Source organism: Pleurodeles waltl, chromosome 10 (assembly GCF_031143425.1).
Source record: "Pleurodeles waltl isolate 20211129_DDA chromosome 10, aPleWal1.hap1.20221129, whole genome shotgun sequence".
Taxonomy (NCBI): domain Eukaryota; kingdom Metazoa; phylum Chordata; class Amphibia; order Caudata; family Salamandridae; genus Pleurodeles; species Pleurodeles waltl.
This window is the reverse complement of record NC_090449.1, coordinates 118651225-118669920: the sequence shown is the minus strand read 5'-3', so window position 1 is coordinate 118669920 and position 18696 is coordinate 118651225. Positions and strand designations below refer to the sequence as shown.

The 18696-nt window shown below is 47.5% G+C and overlaps 1 protein-coding gene across 1 annotated transcript in view; it reads right to left on the bottom strand.

Annotated features, from left to right (window-relative positions):
- LOC138262384 (kinesin-like protein KIF19) overlaps positions 1–18696 on the bottom strand; it is a 696763-nt gene that overhangs the window by 625188 nt on the left and 52879 nt on the right. The window contains exon 4 of the mRNA XM_069212284.1: positions 8343–8468. Coding sequence (XP_069068385.1) covers positions 8343–8468 — 126 coding nt within the window. The remainder of the gene's footprint in view (positions 1–8342; positions 8469–18696) is intronic.

Below are 18696 nucleotides of genomic sequence, written 5' to 3'. Positions count from 1 at the left end.
TCCGCCTGATGATGCCAATGCACACAAGTACAGGGAGACCACAAAAAGGGGGTGGGGAGACAGAAGAAAGACATGTTGAGTGCATGCAATACCGCTACCGTTGGCGGACACGACAGACACAGAAGCCCCCTGCACTACGCCGCGCACTTGGGGTCCACTATTCAATCCCTGGGACATGGCTTACAAGGCTATGGCCGATTTCTGCAAACATGGATGTCACAGGTGCCTGAGTAGGTGTAGTTGGCACTGAACACAGGTTGGGTGGGGTGCCACAGGGTCTGCCTGAAAAAGGGGACTTAACTAGCAAACTCGCCCTAGCCTAGGGGAACCCACTGCCCACCTCCCCCACCCAGACACCTCCAATGCACGCTGAATCAGCAGAATGAGAGTGTACTCACCCCCTTGTTGCTGCTGTGATGCCCTCAAGCGCCCATCCAACTCCGGGTACGCCACCGCCAGGATCCTGAACATCAGGGGGGTCATGGTGCGACAGGCACCCCTCCCACGTTTGGAGGCCATCCCCAGCTGGGCCTCTGCCGTCTTCTTGCTCCAGCGGCGAATGTCCTCCCATCTTTTCCGGCAGTGGGTGCTCCGTCTGTGGTAGACCCGCAGGGTCTGGACTTCCTTGGCGAAGGCACGCCAAATATCCTTCTTCTGGTGGGCGCTGACCTACAGGAATTGTACAGGGGAAAAAGAGAAGTTATTACCAACTGCACCATCACAGTCATTGGCCCGCATCCCTACCCTTGCCATGTGGCACATCCACTCACCGTTGTTTCATGCAAGCCTCATTCTCCCCCCCTATCTTTCATCCACACCCCTCCACACAGGCATTGCCCATTCAGCGTGCTCCCAGTGTACTTACCTGTTTGTCTGGAGGACCGTAGAGTAGCGTGTACTGGGGGAGGACCACATCCATGACTTTCTCCAACTCCTCTGTGCTGAAGGCAGGGGCCCTTTCCCCAGGAGCACGAGCCATTGTCTCTTCCAGACTGAGGTCACAGTAGCACTTGCAGTGTAGGTCCTCTCCTGTCGAAGATCAGGTATCGAGTGATTGAACAGATAGAAAATGGCGGTCACGTCCGCGGCGGTGCATACCGTCACCGCCGGCGTACATCGTCATTGGCTCCTGGGACCAATAGGGTCCAATGTTAACCAATGCAGAATTGCGCCACGGTCTTCAACCGCCTACCGCGACGGTGTACAACGCCAGCGCAGTTACCTCATATCCCATTGTCCCACTTTACAGGTCAGGCAGCCGCCATTTCAGGGGCCCACATGGCTTTATTTTTACCTGCGTCACATATACCTAGGCCTTGGCTAAACACTCATACAGGCAAATTTCGGTTTATGAATAGTTTTCAGAGTAAGCTGTGTTTACCTACCTCAGAGTTGGTTGACTGTGTGCTCGCTGTTCTCCTCCATAGGCACTGTCTGCTGGGGCATGTGAGGAGATGGCGGCATCCTCCGGTGTACAGACCACTGGTGGACTTTTCGACAATAGAGGAAAGACATGTGATCATCACCTACAGGCTTGATCGTGCCACAATCCTGGAACTGTGTGCCCAGTTGGAGCCAGACCTGATGTCAGCTATCCGCCATCCCACAGGAATCCCCCCTCAAGTGGAGGTGCTGTCAGTACTTCATTTCCTTGCAAGTGGGTCATTTCAAACAACAGTGGCCATAGCATCAGGGATGTCCCAGCCAATGTTTTCCAACGTGTTGTCCAGAGTGTTGTCTACCCTGCAGAAACACATGCGGAGCTACATCATTTTCCCTCAGGTGGAGGATCTGCCTACTGTGAAAGCTGACTTGTATGCCCTGGGACCTATCCCCAACTTCATAGGTGCCATTGATGGGACACATGTGGCCTTGGTCCCCCCCGCAGGAGTGAACAGGTGTACAGAAACCAGAAGAGTTACCATTCGATGAATGTGCAGATGGTGTGTTTGGCAGACCAGTACATCTCCCATGTTAATGCCAAATTCCCTGGCTCAGTGCATGACGCTTACATCCTGCGGAATAGCAGCATCCCGTATGTGATGGGGCAACTCCAGAGGCTCCGGGTGTGGCTATTAGGTGAGCACCTGGAACCAAATCAGTGGGAATAGTTGTCTGGGTCTGGGGATATCCCTTAGTGTGTGTCTAACAGTTGTCCCTCGCCATTTGCAGGTGACTCCGGTTACCCCAACCTGTCATGGCTGCTGACCCCAGTGAGGAATCCAGGACAAGGGCAGAGGAACGCTACAATGAGGCCCATGGGCGAACTAGGAGGATTATAGAGCGGACCTTCGGCCTCCTGAAGGCCAGGTTCCGGTCCCTCCATATGACAGGTGGTTCCCTATTCTACTCACCAAAGACGGTGTGCCAGATCATCGTGGCCTGCTGTATGCTTCACAACTTGGCTTTGCGACGACAGGTGCCTTTTCTGCAGGAGGATGATCCAGATAGAGGTGTTGTGGCAGCTGTGGAGCCTGTGGACAGTAAAGATGAGGAAGCAGAAGAAGAGGACATCGACAACAGGAACTCGGTGATCCTGCAATACTTCCAGTGAGACACAGGTAAGAAGACAAACCTGCCTGCTACATGTACTTTAACACTACTACCTCTCTACTGTCTGTCCTTTTCACCCAGTGTATGGTCACTGAGTTTTCACTTTCCCTTACGATTTCACAGATGTGGGTCCCACTGTGTGACATCTGCTTTGTTTCCTCATGGACTCGAGCTGTGTTACATAAGTATGTTGACATTACATTTGAAAGAGCATTTTGTCACTGCAATTGCTAATACACTAATTCAAAATCACAGACAGACTCCAGATTGTTTTGTGCTTTAAGGGTGTTTATTTAAGTGCTCAATATTGGAGGGGGTTGTAAAATGGTGAAGGGTGATGGTGGAGGAATGTCCATGGCAGAATCCAGTCTATTAGTCTCACAGGTGCATTGTCCAAAGGGGCATAGGAAGTGGAGCTGGGGCAGTTTGAGGATGGACAGGGTGACAAGGTAGGACAAAAGGATGACAATCAGGGTGGTCTCATTTCTTGGCGGGGGTTTTGGCATCGTTCTCTGTCTTTGTCCTGGATCTCAGGGACCGTTTGTGGGGTGGTTCGCCATCTGCAGGTGGTGGGGTGCTGGTTTGCTAATCCTGTGGCGGTGCCTCCTGTCCACTAGCACCGGCGGAGGTGGTGGGCAGTTCATCGTCCAGGCTAGTGTCAGGGGCCCCTTGTTGTGCCACAGTGTCCCTCCTGGTGTTGAGGACTTCCTTCAGCACCCCTACGATGGTGCCCAGGGTGGAATTGATGGATTTGAGTTCCTCCCTGAAGCCCATATACTGTTCCTCCTGCAGCCGCTGGGTCTCCTGAAACTTGGCCAGTACTGTTGCCATTGTCTCCTGGGAATGATGGTAACCTCCCATGATGTTGGAGAGGGCCTTGTGTAGAGTGGGTTCCATGGGCCTGTCCTCCCCCTGTCGCACAGCAGCCCTCCCAGTTCCCCTGTTTCCCTGGGCCTCTGTCCCCTGAACCGTGTGCCCACTGCCACTGCCCCCAGGTCCCTGGTGTTGTTGGGGTGGTGGGTTAGCCTGGGTTACCTGTAGTGGTGGACACACTGCTGATTGACATGTCCTGGGGTCAGAGGTATGGGCCCACTGGGTGGGTGCTGTGCTGGTGTTTCCAGAGGGGGGAAGCTCTGTGGTGGCCTGTGACTGTGTCAGGGGAACTGACTGTCCCGAGGTTCCAGATAGGCCGTGCTGGTCGTCTAGATCCAGTTGGATAGAGCTGCTGTCATCACTGTGGACCTCTTATATGGTGGTGTGGACATGTCTGGACCCTCCAGTCCGGTGACATTGGGTAGGGGTCCTGCAGGGGTGTAAAAGCATGATTATTGCATCTGTGTGTGCCATGGTGTGCAATGGGTGGGTGACCGTGTACCCCAGTGCTTGCATTCCTGTGTGGGACCTTGTGTGATGATGGTTTAGGGGGGTGTATGGGTATGTGCAGTGGCAATGCTTTGGTGATGGGTGCACATGCTTTGTTGTTGCATGCAGGGCTTGGTGTTGGGATGGGTGGTTTGTGATATTGGGACATTTGTGAGGAGTTGGAGTGGTGGGGGTGAGGGCGAGGGTGGGGATATGTGATGGCATGCAGGTAGGGTGGGGGATGAAGTAGTTAGAGATTTGACTTACCAGAGTCCATTCCTCCAGCTACTCCTGCGAGGCCCTCGGGATGCAGAAAAGCCAAGACTTGCTCCTCCCATGTTGTTAGTTGTAGGGGAGGAGATGGGGGTCCGCCGCCAGGCCTCTGAACTGCAAGGTGGTGTCTTGAGACCACGGAACGCACCTTCCCCCGTAGGTTGTTCCACCTCTTCCTGATGTCATCTCTATTTCTTGGGTGCTGTCCCCCTGCGTTGACCCTGCCCACTATTCTTCGCCATAGCTCCATCTTCCTAGCAATGGAGGTGTGCTGCACCTGTGATCCGATTATCTGTGGCTCTACCCGGATGATTTCCTCCACCATGACCCTGAGCTCCTCCTCAGAAAATCTGGGGCGTTTTTGCCGTGCCATGGGGTGGTGTGGGTGATGTGTGGGTTGGTGTTTGTTGTGATGTGTGGGGTGATATTTAGTGGTGTGTTGTGTGAGGTGCGTGGAAGTTATGTGGGTGATGGTGTTGAATGCCTGTGGATGCTTGTTTGTAGATTGTGGTGTCTCTCTCTGGCCTTTCTTCAGAATTTTTGGTAGTAGGGGATTGTGGGTGATGTGGGTGTGTGTTTTATATCGTATTGGATGTGTGGGTGTGGTGTTTGTATGTGTATCAGGTGTGTGTATTTTGAATTGTCCAATGTGGATGTGTTTTGTAAATGTATGTGTATTTTGAGCATGGTGGTGTGTACCGCCAATGGAATACCGCGGTTGAAAGACCGCCGCATGGATTCGTGGGTCGTGATAGTGTGGGCATATTCCTGTTGGCGTGACGGTGTCGGTTTTGTTATCGCCAGTTTATCACTGACCTTTGGTGTGGCAGACTTGTGTGGGTGCTAAATTTTGGCGAATTCCGAGCTGTGGGTCATAATGACTGCACCCGGAATTCCGCGGCCACGGCGGTGTGTTGGCGGTCTTCTGCACGGCGGTAAGCAGCAATTTACCAACCACAGCAAACATTCCAGTATGGAGGAATCCAAGCTCGGTACAATGCAGGCATTGTAAGCTCCACAAGGAAGATCTTATTAATATAACTTGTGTCTGCCCATATATGTATGACCTCCAGCGGAGGCTTCTCAAAGGAATGTTTAATGACATAGGTGTCCGGACTTGTAGAGCAGCCATAGTAGCTTGCTTTAATCCACATGATCCGCAGTTAAATTGCAAGGTTGTTGGGTTCATGGCTCTAGGACTGCGGTAAAAGTGGTCCACGTGTTTCTAGGTCACTGGAATGGTTATTAAATCAGTACAATATTAATACTTTTGAAACAACAGATGCTATTCTTAGATAGTACTTGCTATTAACGGTTCAGCACTTGCACTTTGACATTCTAGGGAACTGTCACTGATTTAGGGCGCAAACATGCACCTCAAGCACTTTAGTCTGATTTGAAACTTAGGCCCTCATTACAACCTCGGCGGTCTTTCAAAAAGACCGCCGAGGCTGCAGGAGACAGAATACCGCCACTGCCAGCAGTATTTCTGGCTCCCTATTATGGCTTTTCCGCTGGGCCAGTGGACGGTAACACTTTTACCGTCCACTGGCCCAGCATAAAAGTCACATCAACATCGTAAAAGAGCCGGTGGCAATGCTGATGTGCAGCGGGTGCAGTAGCACATGTCGCGCATTTCACTGCCCGAAATTCGGCCAGTGAAATGCGCGACGGGGCTATGCCTGGGGCCCCTGCACTGCCCATGCCAGGTGCATGGGCATTGCAGGGGCCCCCAGGGGCACCCCAAGTCCCCCTTACCACCAGCCTTTCCATGGCGGCGTTTACCACAGTGGCCAGGCTGGCGGTCAGGGACTCATAATCCCCAGGGCAGCGGTGCTTGCACCTCTGTCCTGGAGATTATGACCACCAGGCGAAAGCCTGGAGGTATAGTGGAGGGGCCGGCGGTATGGCCGTGGCTATTGCACCACTGTCATAATAGCTGGAGTAACACTGCCAGCCTGTTGGCAGTGTTACCAACAGCTTACCGCCGGCCGCCCGGGCTGTAATGAGGCCCTTAGTTGTTTTAAAAAATGTGATGTTGTAAAAATGTGATGTTGTATTATAGATGTTGGGGTGATAAGCAAATTGTAACTACTTTGCGTGATTTACAGTCTAGAAGTGTAAAGAGTGAAAAAAAAACTTTTATGCTGTTTCATCGTGACTTCCTTTCGTAGGCCACTAGCTTCAAATTGGTGTTGTTGGAATAGGGCCTGCAAGCGTTTGATGCTGGAACACAAAGGATGGTTCTATGGTGTTTACAAAGGTTAAAAGGGGTGGTTCTAGCAAGGACATTTTCAGCATAGACCATCTCATTGCACCCGCCTAAGGAGGCACTACAGAGGTTTGGAATGCAAATGTAGTACATGCACGTTCTGGACAGCTTTAAGCATTTGCAGTTTTGGCTTTAGAACCCAGGAGGCTTGTCGAGAGCTAAAAGGTATTTTGCGATCTACCTCACGCGTTCAACCTTAACGTCAAGAAAACTGTAATTTTTAAGATGTTCACTTCGTAAAGGAGTTTTAATTCTAATGAAATGTATTGAACTAATATGTAAGATATATAATTGTTATAATTTTAATGAACTGAAACAACAAACAAAACTCCAACCGGCGGGAAATATATAATGTATTTCATGTGGTAATGGTGTTCCTGGTGGCAATTTAATCGTCATCATAGTCTCTAGAGTTCACAAAGAGTTTTGTGAAATGTAAAGTCTTGTTCTAGCCAAGTAAAAATGTAACATTGTCTTGACAATGATGATATGAAGTGCTCCCTCCACACTACCACATTTAAAACAGTCAACAATTTGAGTACAAAAGTGGGATAAGTCAATAGGACCTCTTCCTACTGACGAAAAATTGTGTATGGTTCAGAGGTGCAAAGGTTATGAAGCTCACTAGAACGCACATAGAAGAAACGAAGGCAACTAGAATGTAAGTCTTCAAAAAGAGGAGAGTCAGGCTCAATGAGGTCATGCATTTAAAGGTTTGTTCTTCAGTGTAGTTAGATCCTGAAAGGGTAACAGGTGCATCAGAGACATCTGATATTATTTTACCACTTTCCTGGACAGAGTGAAGGGCACAAGGCACAACCTGCCTGTGTCCAGTTTAACGCCTGGTTGCTAGATGTTTAGGAAATGGCATGAGAGCATTCACTTAGCATGTGAACTAGTGATTATTCTTCTGAAAGACATAATGATAGGAATCTAGCTTTTTGCTCTTATACTGAGCACTAGCAGAGGAATTTCGGGCCACCACCAACAGGTCTTAGTTTGCTAAAAAGAGGCTAAGCTGATTAAAAGCTAGGTCCTCATGATGAAAGCACTCAAGCTGAGTAATTGTAGGAAGGGTTTCAGGACTCATCACCAGAGTATAGAGGCTGCCATTCCTTACCGGTGAGATTGGGGTCATGGATGGCAGAGCCTCAGTGGTCTAGGCTGGCACAAAGTAGTACAATTGGTGGGTTCAGGTCATCTTAATCACTAGTGCGGGCATTGGCATATATGCCCGGTCCCACACCTCATAAAAACATGGCGGAAGCAGCAGAAAGAATCCCAAATGAAGTCTTGTAAATCTGTGGTGACATTGCTACAGCAAGTGTGAGTGGCTGTGTAGCAAATAGCAAAGTGCAACCGGCTCTACCAGGAGACAGGAAAAGGGTAGATGAAAACAGTTTGGTTTCATCCGCTAGACATGGGATGTGCAAACTACTGACTGTCATTGGAAGCTGTGTGGGTGGGCGAATAGCCAGTAGAGTCTCCCAGACCTACAACTTCTCATGTAAATCACCCAGGACAGATTCTAAGCTGCATAAGGATGTCAGCATTAAAGTGAGCCAATAATTTGGATCTGATGGAATGGTGCAAATACAGTTTTCCCAGGCATCTGAACAGTGTTTGAGCCTGTGTAGAACTGAATGCCTCTCACTAAAAGTAACAGCACCAGCATTAATAATTGTGACTAAATGTAAACAATAGGGAAATTATCATTAGCACCACACATGTCAATGCAGGAGAAATATATAGAGGGACATGAGATGGCAATCTTTTTTTTCAGTTTTACCACGTTCACTAGCATTTACGCTGTTTCAAATTTTGACATTGTGTAAACCAAATACCAAGAGACAATGAATACCATCGACCATCACTGTCTTACCTCCAGGGCATTATTGGTTGAGACTTCTGTAATGCCTGTAATTTGAATATTTCCCCTAGAGTCCTCTCTCAGCTCCAGATACCCAGAAGTAGGGTTCAAAAGGTCACGAATCAGCTCATTATAAATCTGAATTTTGGATATAAAAAAACTATAGTTACAATGATTAGGCTCTAATGCCTGAACTTGCAGAAGCAATGAATAGGACAGCTTTAGAATTACTGTTGGCACTTAATAATCAATACATTGAGGAGCGGTGAATGACAGGAAAACACATCTTAATAGTGATTCTAGAACTCCTAGCAATACTGACATCACAAGTGGTTAAGAATAACAGCCAGGTTGGATCAAAAATATTTTCTAGAATATTTATGTAAATTTAAAAGAATTTTGAGCCCTAATTACATGAGAGTCCCTCTGCTTATTAAATCCACCCATCGAAAAACCAAGAATCACATCCGTTTCATACATGTTTATAACCATAGTGAAGATACTAGCACAGCCAAACCTAGTTGAGGGGAAGTGTGAATGCTCTCTTTGAAGGAAGAGTAAGGAATAAAGAGCACAGGAATTACCTTCAAGATACCTTTTCGTAACTTCAAGCACTAGGAAAGATGTCATAGGCCTTAAACTGTCTCCAAGCAAACTGATTGAATATAGCTTCCTGGCTTATATACAAATTATGTTTGGAAGATGCTTCCAGAGTAATGCTGGCAGAAAGAATGTGGGGTGGCCATCTCTGCGTCCCAACAAATGCCAATGACAGGAACATGTCTTTGAAAGTACAGCATTGCTGCCTTTGCTCTGGTGGAATGTACAGAGGCTGAACAAAATGAGCTCCCATATTGTCATTGGATTTAGAAACAGACGATCTTCCTGGCCATAATGTCTTGAACCACGTTTGACTGTAATAAAACCAACATGTGCAGCAAACAAATTTTTCTGGACTCTGAAGGTTATACGGTTATGTACTTTCCAGGTAATCCAGGCATTTCTTTAGAATCTTTGCAATGAAATAAGGGACCATCTGAAGCACAGATTATTTTTCTTGGGAGAAACAATTCCAGCTCTTCTTCTCTTCTTCTGATAAAAGACCTCTAAGGTGGCTAATCATGCCGGCAGAAGTGATCAGCTTCTAAAAAGCTTTTTTAGACAAGTCTGTCTAGGTCGCAGGAGGTCATAGGTTAAAGAACTTAATGAATGAGGATGGTCAAAACCAAATTCAAATCCCACTGAAGAGCAACATCTCGTACAGCAGTTTAAAGATGAAGAAAAAATTGGTGCCTTGCCACCACAATCGTCAAAACAATTCAGATGTTGTTTTCATGTATGCTGCAATGAGATTCATGTAGTCCATACCAAAATTAATAATAATCCCAGGAGCATCCATATAGGAAACTAAACAACAGTCAAAGGATTTAAATTATTTTTTAAAGTCTAACGACAACATCTTAGCCATTTACATTTACATAGCCTACTGTTAAAATCCTTCCTATGGGTACACATGATGGTTTGTTTCCTTCAAAAAACTCCTAGACGTGTGAAATTAAGCTTTTTAAGGACTAGGTCTTCGAGTAGAGGAATGAAGAATTGTTTGTCCCTGCTGCACAAAGAGAATACCTCGAAGATAGTCTCTGAGGGGAACTGGAGTTTAGTTAACTATATTTAGCAATGCCAAATGTGAGTTATGCAAATTAAAGTAGAGTTGGGCAAACTTTTGAAATTCAGAGTTTGATAGATGAGAACACATAAAGGAATGTCCTTGATTATTTCAGGACTAAAGAATCTCCTAAAACATTTCTGGCTCAGATTAACTACATGGGGTATGCAGCCCAATGTGTGGAGGCAGGACACAGCCCATTCAAGTATAAGTGGGGCTGTGCCCAGCTCTTCCCCCTCATCCCTCGCAGTGATAGCCCATTCAAGCACACCTAAGCTCCCTATTGTGTGTGGGTGTCTTGTCGGAATACACAAAGCCCAACTGTCAACTACACTCAGTCATGTGACTAGGGGACAGATTGCAGGCACCAAATGGCTAAGTCTGCCATGATATCTAGCATAGAAGACACAATAATTTAAAAGATGCCTATTCCACAGACAAAACATTGGCATCTTGTGATGGTGTGCATTTAAAAACAACTTGCCGCATCCAACGCACTGTCCTTGCATGAAAAACCTGAAAAGCTAACGCCTGCCTGCCCGTCAAGTAGCACCCACAATCCTTGCCAGGGTGAGGCACAAGCCAACCCTAAATTAACCTTTGCTCTACCCTCTGGTAGTTTGCACAGAGCAGTCAGGCTTAACTTAGAGGCAATATGTAAAGTATTTGTGCAACAAGTCAAACAGTAAAAAAGGATCCTTACCAAGTTAGAAAAATAGAGTTATTTTTAATAAATAAAACAAGAGTAAAACAGCAGAAATCCAATAAGTAGGACCACCTACTTAGTAGGCAAGCAATTTTAAAAGTTTCAGTGAAAATAGCACCAAAAAGCATAAAGCTGCAACTATAGATATCTGGTCACGCCGCCCGGGACAAAGTCACAAGTTCAGATCAACCATGATGGAGCGCAAGCCGGCTACAGGCCAATTGGGTATAAGCCCATTTTACCATGTTTTAAGGAGCAGGCACAAGTACTTTAGCACTGGTTAGTGGTGGTATAGTGAGCAGAGTCCCAAGGCCAGCAAAAACAAAGTCAGCAAACCAGGAGGTCTGAAGGCAAAAAATGGGGGAAAAGCAGACCAAGAATGCCAAGTCTAACAATAGCATATTCAAGATATGTTCAAAGTAAGTTAGTGGCCTAAATTGTTTTTTTAGCAATTACTTGCCTCAAAAACAAAATATCTGCTTACAGAACAAGATTTATCAACAGCATGAGTTTCTATGCTTCCATTTATTTATGTTTACTTTTAGTTTTGCAGTTTCTATTTTAAATTGTGTATCTGAAGTACAAAAAATACTGCATTAACGAATTACCCTTGTAATCATGCCAGTGTCAAAGAGCAGTGGACAAAACCTGAACTAAAACAACATTACAATAGTTATCATATCGCTAACCCTCGTATTAGATACTATACTAACAGAATTAGTCACAGGCCATGGTGAAAAGGGAACAAAAGTGAAGGACAAAGCACAACACCCATTCCAACATGTTGCAACTTAAGTGATTAAACCACCACAAAAATGTTTCTGGTGGCCTAGTCAGTTTCTAAATTAATAAACCACCCCAAGTTCCATCAAAGGAGGCAGCAGCAGACAAAGTAATCAACATAAGGAAAACAATGTATGCAACAAATTAACCCTTGTACAAGCAACCATTTTATGCATTTCAACTTTCTGTCCAAGATTGTAGGAACTACCATGCATTTTGTTGCTGGACAAAATTGCACGCCTTCCCTTCAAGCTTCACCATAAGGATCAATAGAAAAACTCAAACAGATGTCTCAAGACCTCATTCCTGTCTTCTGAAAAGGTGTTAGCTCAAGTACAGGAATTAGCTAATTGTTGCAACTGACATGCACAAATCTGATCTTTCTTTCACAGAAAGCCTCTCTGTTACAATGTCTCTTTCTCTCTCTCGCTCTCTCACCCTCTCTCTCTCTCTCTCTCTCAAGACTCAGACAATTCCACCAGCAATGTCACTATGCCCAGTCTTTTTCCAGAGAGGCTTCTTGTGCATAACCTACCGACCTTAGAAAATCTGAAACAGCAAAGACCACTTCCATCATCTCATTCTGCAAGAACCTCTGTTTGGTATGATTCACATTCTCAGTTTTGCCAACTTGAAATGAGCCCAGTGTTTTGAGGGTGAGCCTCACACTTCATTTTACAAGAACTTCATTTTGCACTCCATCTGAGTCAACAGAGGGGACTGCAATCTGCTCAAACCTTGTGCCATCCCTCTCACAGTGAAGTAACACAACATGATGGAGCCTCACTGCAGAATGTGAAAGCGGGGACCCTGATTCTCCTATATCTCACAGATTTTCATTATCCTTGGGTTGACAGAGGGTGGAAAAAAACATAGGGGCTCCCTTTAAAAGATCTAGGACCTCCATTATGCCCCTGCCATCTCAGAAGGTCTAGGTGAACCACAGTCTGCTCATCATTTTCAAGTTTCCTTTTTTCCCCACAATACTACTTTCAATAATGCTACTTTACATTCAGTTCAATACAAGAAGTTCTACAGATCCTTTACCAGTGGCATCATGAAGACTTCACCCTGTGTCAATCTTGGGGTTGTTATTAACCTTCACCTGTGAAACGTTCCCTTTCCTTTGGAGAAAGAGACCTTTGATGCCAAGAAGTACCTTCTTTTAGATGGCCTCTGCACTTGCAAGGGGTATGATAGGCTCTCAAAAGGTTTACAACCCAACCAGAATCAAAATACCACTTTGGGCAAGTAAGCACTCTGGTGCACAAGCAAATGCAAGTAGTTTGGTCCCCCTCTAGATCTCCCTCCATCGTCATTTCACATGGGAACTATACAACTGTACATGTCGGGATGACCCACCTATTCTTCACATTGAACAACTCTACCAATCCTTGCATCGCTATAGCAGTGTCAGATGTCAGGGATTTCTTCAAACATCAAATACTTGAAGGCTCGATGTAGCTTTTTACCTCCTTCAGCATGCCACTGGTTGCAGCACAGGATTCTGTGTCACCTCTCACTGGAAGATGGTGCAACCTTGGTTCATTCCAAATAGTGTCAAGTGTGGGCACCCTTCCTGCCACAAGGGAGACAATCATTGGACAGCCTGCCACTTTAGCCATCTAGTTCAACCCAGCACCTATTACCCTCCATCCTTCAGAGAATGCTAAACAGGAATACCTGTTAGACATAACATGCTCAGTGTGGTCATCATCCAAACTTTTTTTTGCCTTTTCTCCTCCTGTTTTGCTAAATTCATATCTTGCTGGCCTTAGGTCTCTACACACATTATCACTGCTAACCAGTGCTACAGTGCTTGTGCTATCCCCTCTAAACATGGTAAAATTGCCTTACACCAAATCGGCACATTTAGGCCCTCATTATGACATTGACCGCCACGGCGACAGCTGCCAACATACCATCGCCGTGGCTACCAGCCACCCACCCGCATTATGACCCTCGATGGAATTCTGCCAGAAAGCTGGCAGAATATCATAGACGGTCATGGCGGCGGACGGCGGTAAGGTGGCGCTGCTGTCAGCAGCAGCGCCAAGCCAGCAAAACACCACCTACCGTATCATGAGCGATGATACGGCCTGGCGGTGTTTTACTGGCGGATGCTGCTGTTGACAGCAGCGTTGCGTCCCGTCTCCTGCCAGAGGACCCCCTGCAAGCAGGTAAGTCGGGTTCTCCGACAGGAGAGGGGGGGTGGGTGTGGTGTGTGCGTGTGTGAGGGTGTTGTGTGTGTGTGGGGCGGTCTGTTTTTGTATGCGTGCATGCGGGGTTGAGTCGCATTGAATGCGTGCATGAATGACTGAATGTGAGTGTATGTGTATGTTGTGTGTTGTGAATGTGTGTGTGCGAAAATGTATGTTGGTGTTTTTTGCAGTGTGTGGGTGTGTATAAGTGCATGCGTGGGTGGATGTGGGTATGCGTATGTGTATGTGTCCGCGTGTGGGTGTGTAAATGTGGGGGGGGCAAGAGAGGGAGGGGGAGGTTGGGGGAGTTCTCTGGGGAGGAGTGAGACCCCTATCAGTGCCAGGGAAAGAATTCCCTGGCACTGATAGTGCCTACCGCCATGGTTTTCATGGCGGTACGCTTGCCACGAAAACCATGGTGGTAGGCAGGGTCATAATCCCGAGGGTTGGATTGTGACAGCTGCCGGGCTGGAGACCGAATTCTCCAGCCCAGCGGCCGTTACCACCGCGGTGGCCAGAGAGGTACATTGGCGGTTTGGCTTCAGCCAAACCGACAATGTCATAATTTGGGAAAAGGTACCACCAGCCTGTTGGCAGTAACTTTCCCCAAATTACCACCAGGGTCGTAACGAGGGCCTTAATTTCTTATTAGTCCCTAGTAAAGTGATACCTCATGTACACAGGTCCTGTACATGAAATGCTACTAGTAGGCCTGCAGCACTTATTGTGCCACCACTTAAGTAGCCTATTAAAACATGTCTGATGCCTGCCATTGCAGACTGTCTGTAGTTTTAAATTGCCGTTTTGACCTGGAAAAATACACCTTTTGCCAGGCCTAAGCCTTCTTTTTATTAATACATATTAGAACATTGGAATATTGAGAGCTTCTCTGACAATGGAGTAGCTTCTGGCTTATAATGGCTTGTATAAGCACAGAGCTCCCCCATTTCAATGTTTGTTTTCATATGTATCCCTTTATCATTTAGAATATTCTACCCTTGGTGGGTGGAATGTTTTAATAGCCTTATAGTCCTTCTTCCTTGGGCTATGCTAGTTGTTGAGGCCCCTCACCTTTGTTGTTGCTCTCCATCAGGACCTTTAACAACTGTTATAGCGATCGGCACCAGGATATAAGGCTATATAATTCACCCCTAGGTAAACATTAAGTAGCCCATAGGGCAGGGTGCATTGTATTTAAGAAATTGGACATGTGCTTTTAAGTTTTACATATCCTGGTATTGCAATACACTTACATTCGTTTTTCATCACTGCATGGTCCATGGATAACATTGGAAAGCCTTGTTACACTTAATAAGTGACAAATTTTGTTTGCGAACAGGTAGAAATGACATGTTTGATCCCTTAAGAATTAGGGGGTCATTATGAACATTGGCGGACCGGACCAGCATGGCGGCGGAGGCGGAAATTACAGCCACCAGCATGGCGATCCGGACCACCATATGATGTTCATGGCATGACCGCCACAGGCGGAACTCTGCCTCCGCCAGGCCACCCCTGCCAGGCAGCCTGACGATGGCGGAGTTTCTTATCCGACAGGGCAGCGCTGCAAGCAGCGCTGCCCGCTGGATACAGAACCTGTGTCCACCAGCCTTTCCCTGGTGGTGTCCCCTGCCAGAAAAAGGCTGGCAGAATGGGGGCCCCAGGGCCCCTCTGGGGGCCCCTGCACTGCCCATGCACTTAGCATGGGCAGTCCAGGGGCCCCCGTGCACAACCCAGTTGTGCATGTCACTGCTGATATGCGTCACGGATGCATCTGCACCCGCCGCACGGCGACACTGATGACAACTCCATTTGGAGCCATCTGCAATGTCCAGTCCCAGCATTCCACTGGGCCGGCTGGCGGAAACACTGTTTCCGCCCACCAGCCCAGCAGAATGTTCTTTACTGGGCCGAGGGGGTTTTCAACGGTCTGGTGGTCTGTGTTTAGACCGCCAGCATGAACAAGGCGGGAAATCCCGCCGTGTTCATAATGAGGGCCTTAGAATTTAAAATCCTCTTTATTGGTAAAGTCACAATTCTCAAAATGCCAATTTTAGAAAGTTGGCATTTTCTTGTCCTAACCATTTGGTGCCTACATCCTGTGCCTATGCTGTGACTAGGTGTAGTTGGCAGTTTGCCTATGTGTTTTCCTCTCAGACAGTATCACAAAGGGGGCTGATTTTTGGAAGGTTGGACCTGATGGGAGGGGCGTAGAGACTAGCCTATTGTGACTCCAGACATCCTGGGACCAGGGCAGGGACGAAGGAAATTCCAGAATCAGATGATGGGGGAAGTCCAGAAGTTCCTCTCTCTTCAAAGCTGGCACCAGGTATAAATATTGAAACCTCAGACCAATTCTTCAGTACACCACTGGACCTGTGGATATTACAAAAGAAAGACTGCCCTGCTGGACCTTGTTTGATTCAAGGTCGTAGCCTGGGAGGCATGGAGGCAGTGGCCTAACTACTGAGCTCCGGTGTCCCCATGCCTAAGTGAGGCAATTTATCCTGTTCCTTCCAGGTCGAGCAAGTGGGTATTGGAGACTCAGGCTGGGGGATGTTAGAGGCTGGCCCACTGTGTAGTGGGCAAAACTAGGCACACTATCCAGGGGGGTCCAGGCAACCAACCTTGTTTTCCAGACAAAAAAATTAGACCACCTAATGCTCCAATTTTTAAGGTAGATGGTCAAGCAGTTAGGCTAATCCAGGAGATATCCTAAGTATTTGCTGTACTCACAAATCCAATCATGGACCACACACACTCAATGAATTACTCAAGACCAGATTTATAAAAAATACTTCAGACTTTTGTATAAATTTAAAAACCAAGATCTTTAGAATATGTTAAGTACTTTTTGAGTTATGTCTTTTCAAAGTTTTGATAAAGTTAGTCTTTCCATGCATAATTACGCACCATTGGAATCAATGCACAGCCACCTTTAAAAATGCATTAAAAATCGTACCGTTAAGTTACCAGTCTCTTCTTTTGCAGGATGATCGCAGCAGTCAGTGGGCACCTTATGCCAGCTGGAGAGCCTCAGGTGGCTTCAGGTTCCGGCAGGAGCAGCGTTGGAAAGTCTCTTGGCACAGGGCCACCTGGGAGGTCACTTGGAAAAGGAGCTGGTTTGTAGATTTAAAGATTGTGCCTTGGGGTCCCCTTGGGCTGTTGAGGTCGCAAAGGGTTAGAGACCCGGAGAACACAGGAGACCTCGCGATGCAAGGCTCAGGGTGGCCAGGTGCAGGGAGTTTTGAAGGTCTTAGATGCTGTGCTCAAAGGGACCCTTTGGCGCTAAAGGTAAGTCTTCTTCTTGGGGTCTTGCTGGACGTCGTGGGCACTCTAGTGGGAGGTCTGGAGTGTCACTGAAGTCCCTCAACTAGGGCTTCTTCCTGGTCCACCTGCAGCTTTGGGAGAGCTTTTTTTGGGGTTGTCCGACGTGCACTGTCCAGTACTCGTGGTATTAACACAACTCGGCCACAGGAGGGTGCTGTGCCACCAAAGTGGGCAAACTTGCAGGTCTCATCCAGGTTGTCGTTGTTTTGTCAGGTCCGGCTGTGACTTCTGGTTACAGAGATATTGTCCAGTCAGTGAAGTGTCCCTCACCGGTTTGCAGGTTCCTTGCAGGTTTATTTGGTTTCTTGAGTGGTGCCTCCACTCAGGAGGGAGATCCTGGGCTATTTACGAAGCCTGGTGGTCCTTAGGGTCTTTTTAGGTCAGTCCAGTGGTCAGCCCATCCGCAGTGGTGATTGTCGGGACTCTGGTCCCAAGCACAGATCTTGGAGCCTCGTCTGGTGCAGCAGGTCCTCTGTTCTCATCCAGGCGGGTTCTTTGGTGCTGTCTTCCCTTCTTCCAGATGAATTTAAATTCTTGGTCTAGGGGAGCCCACTAAATACTGAATTTAGTGTCCGTTTTAGGGGGAACCTGGTAGTGTCCAATGGGACACTTACCCTTGGGTGGCAACACCCACTATAGTGACCACTCCCTATGAAAAGAGGCACTTTCCTAGACCTCATTGGCTATTTTCCTGCCACCCAACATGGAGGAAAATGAAATGGAGGGTCCTCTTCGCCTGCAAGCCCCTTGGGGTGGTCCATGCTCGGTGAGGCCACTCCTCCTACCCTTGTCTGGTTTCCGGCCTTTGCTCCCACCAAAAGTGGGTGTTTGCAAGGGGGGAAGCCCTCTGCTGCTAGCAGCAGGCCTGGAGGCTCGAGTTTAAGGGGGCATACCCCTTTGAAGCTCACCGCCAGGGTGTTGCACATTCCTGAGGGAGTGGATGTTAGCTCCTCCGCCCATGTAGGGCATTGTTTTACAAACCAGAGAGCCATGACCCTTCCCCAGGTTTGCATATTGGCTGTCTGGAAGTGGCAGGCTGGATGGAACCAGTCAGCAACTATGCCAGTTATGTTATCTTTTGCAGGGGGCACCTCTAAGGTGACATCTGGGTACAATTTGGGTTAAATCCAATACTGGTACCAGTTTGGACTTAATATTCTGAGTTGTTGATACCAAACAACCCAGGGTACAGAGTGGCCATCATGTAACCGGGGAACTCGTGTTTGGCCAGTGTCCAGTACATGCACTTAAAATGGCTGCTCTGTTCACTCACCATGTCCCAGGTTTGACAAGGACACAGTGATAGCACATTGCTCATACAATTATGCCCTCACATATAGTTAGGTGCACCCTGGCTTAGGGCTGTAAGGCCTACCAGAGAGGTGACTTACCCATATCATATGCAGTAGTCATATGCAGTGTAGTGTGGAAAGGGCACACAGGGAGTGTGCCATGTCGAGTTTGCCCTTTTTTTAGGTTTGCCCCAGTATACTCAGCTTGCACTGGCAGTGCTGGGTGTATCTGGGTGCAGGGCCCTAGAGGGTAGCACAATCAGTGCTGCTGCCCTCAGGGGCCTACTCTTACTATGCCATACCCTGGGTACTGGGGTACCCACTTACTAGGGTCTTACAGTGATATATAAGAGTGTATCCAATTGTGCCAAGCATCACAACAGAT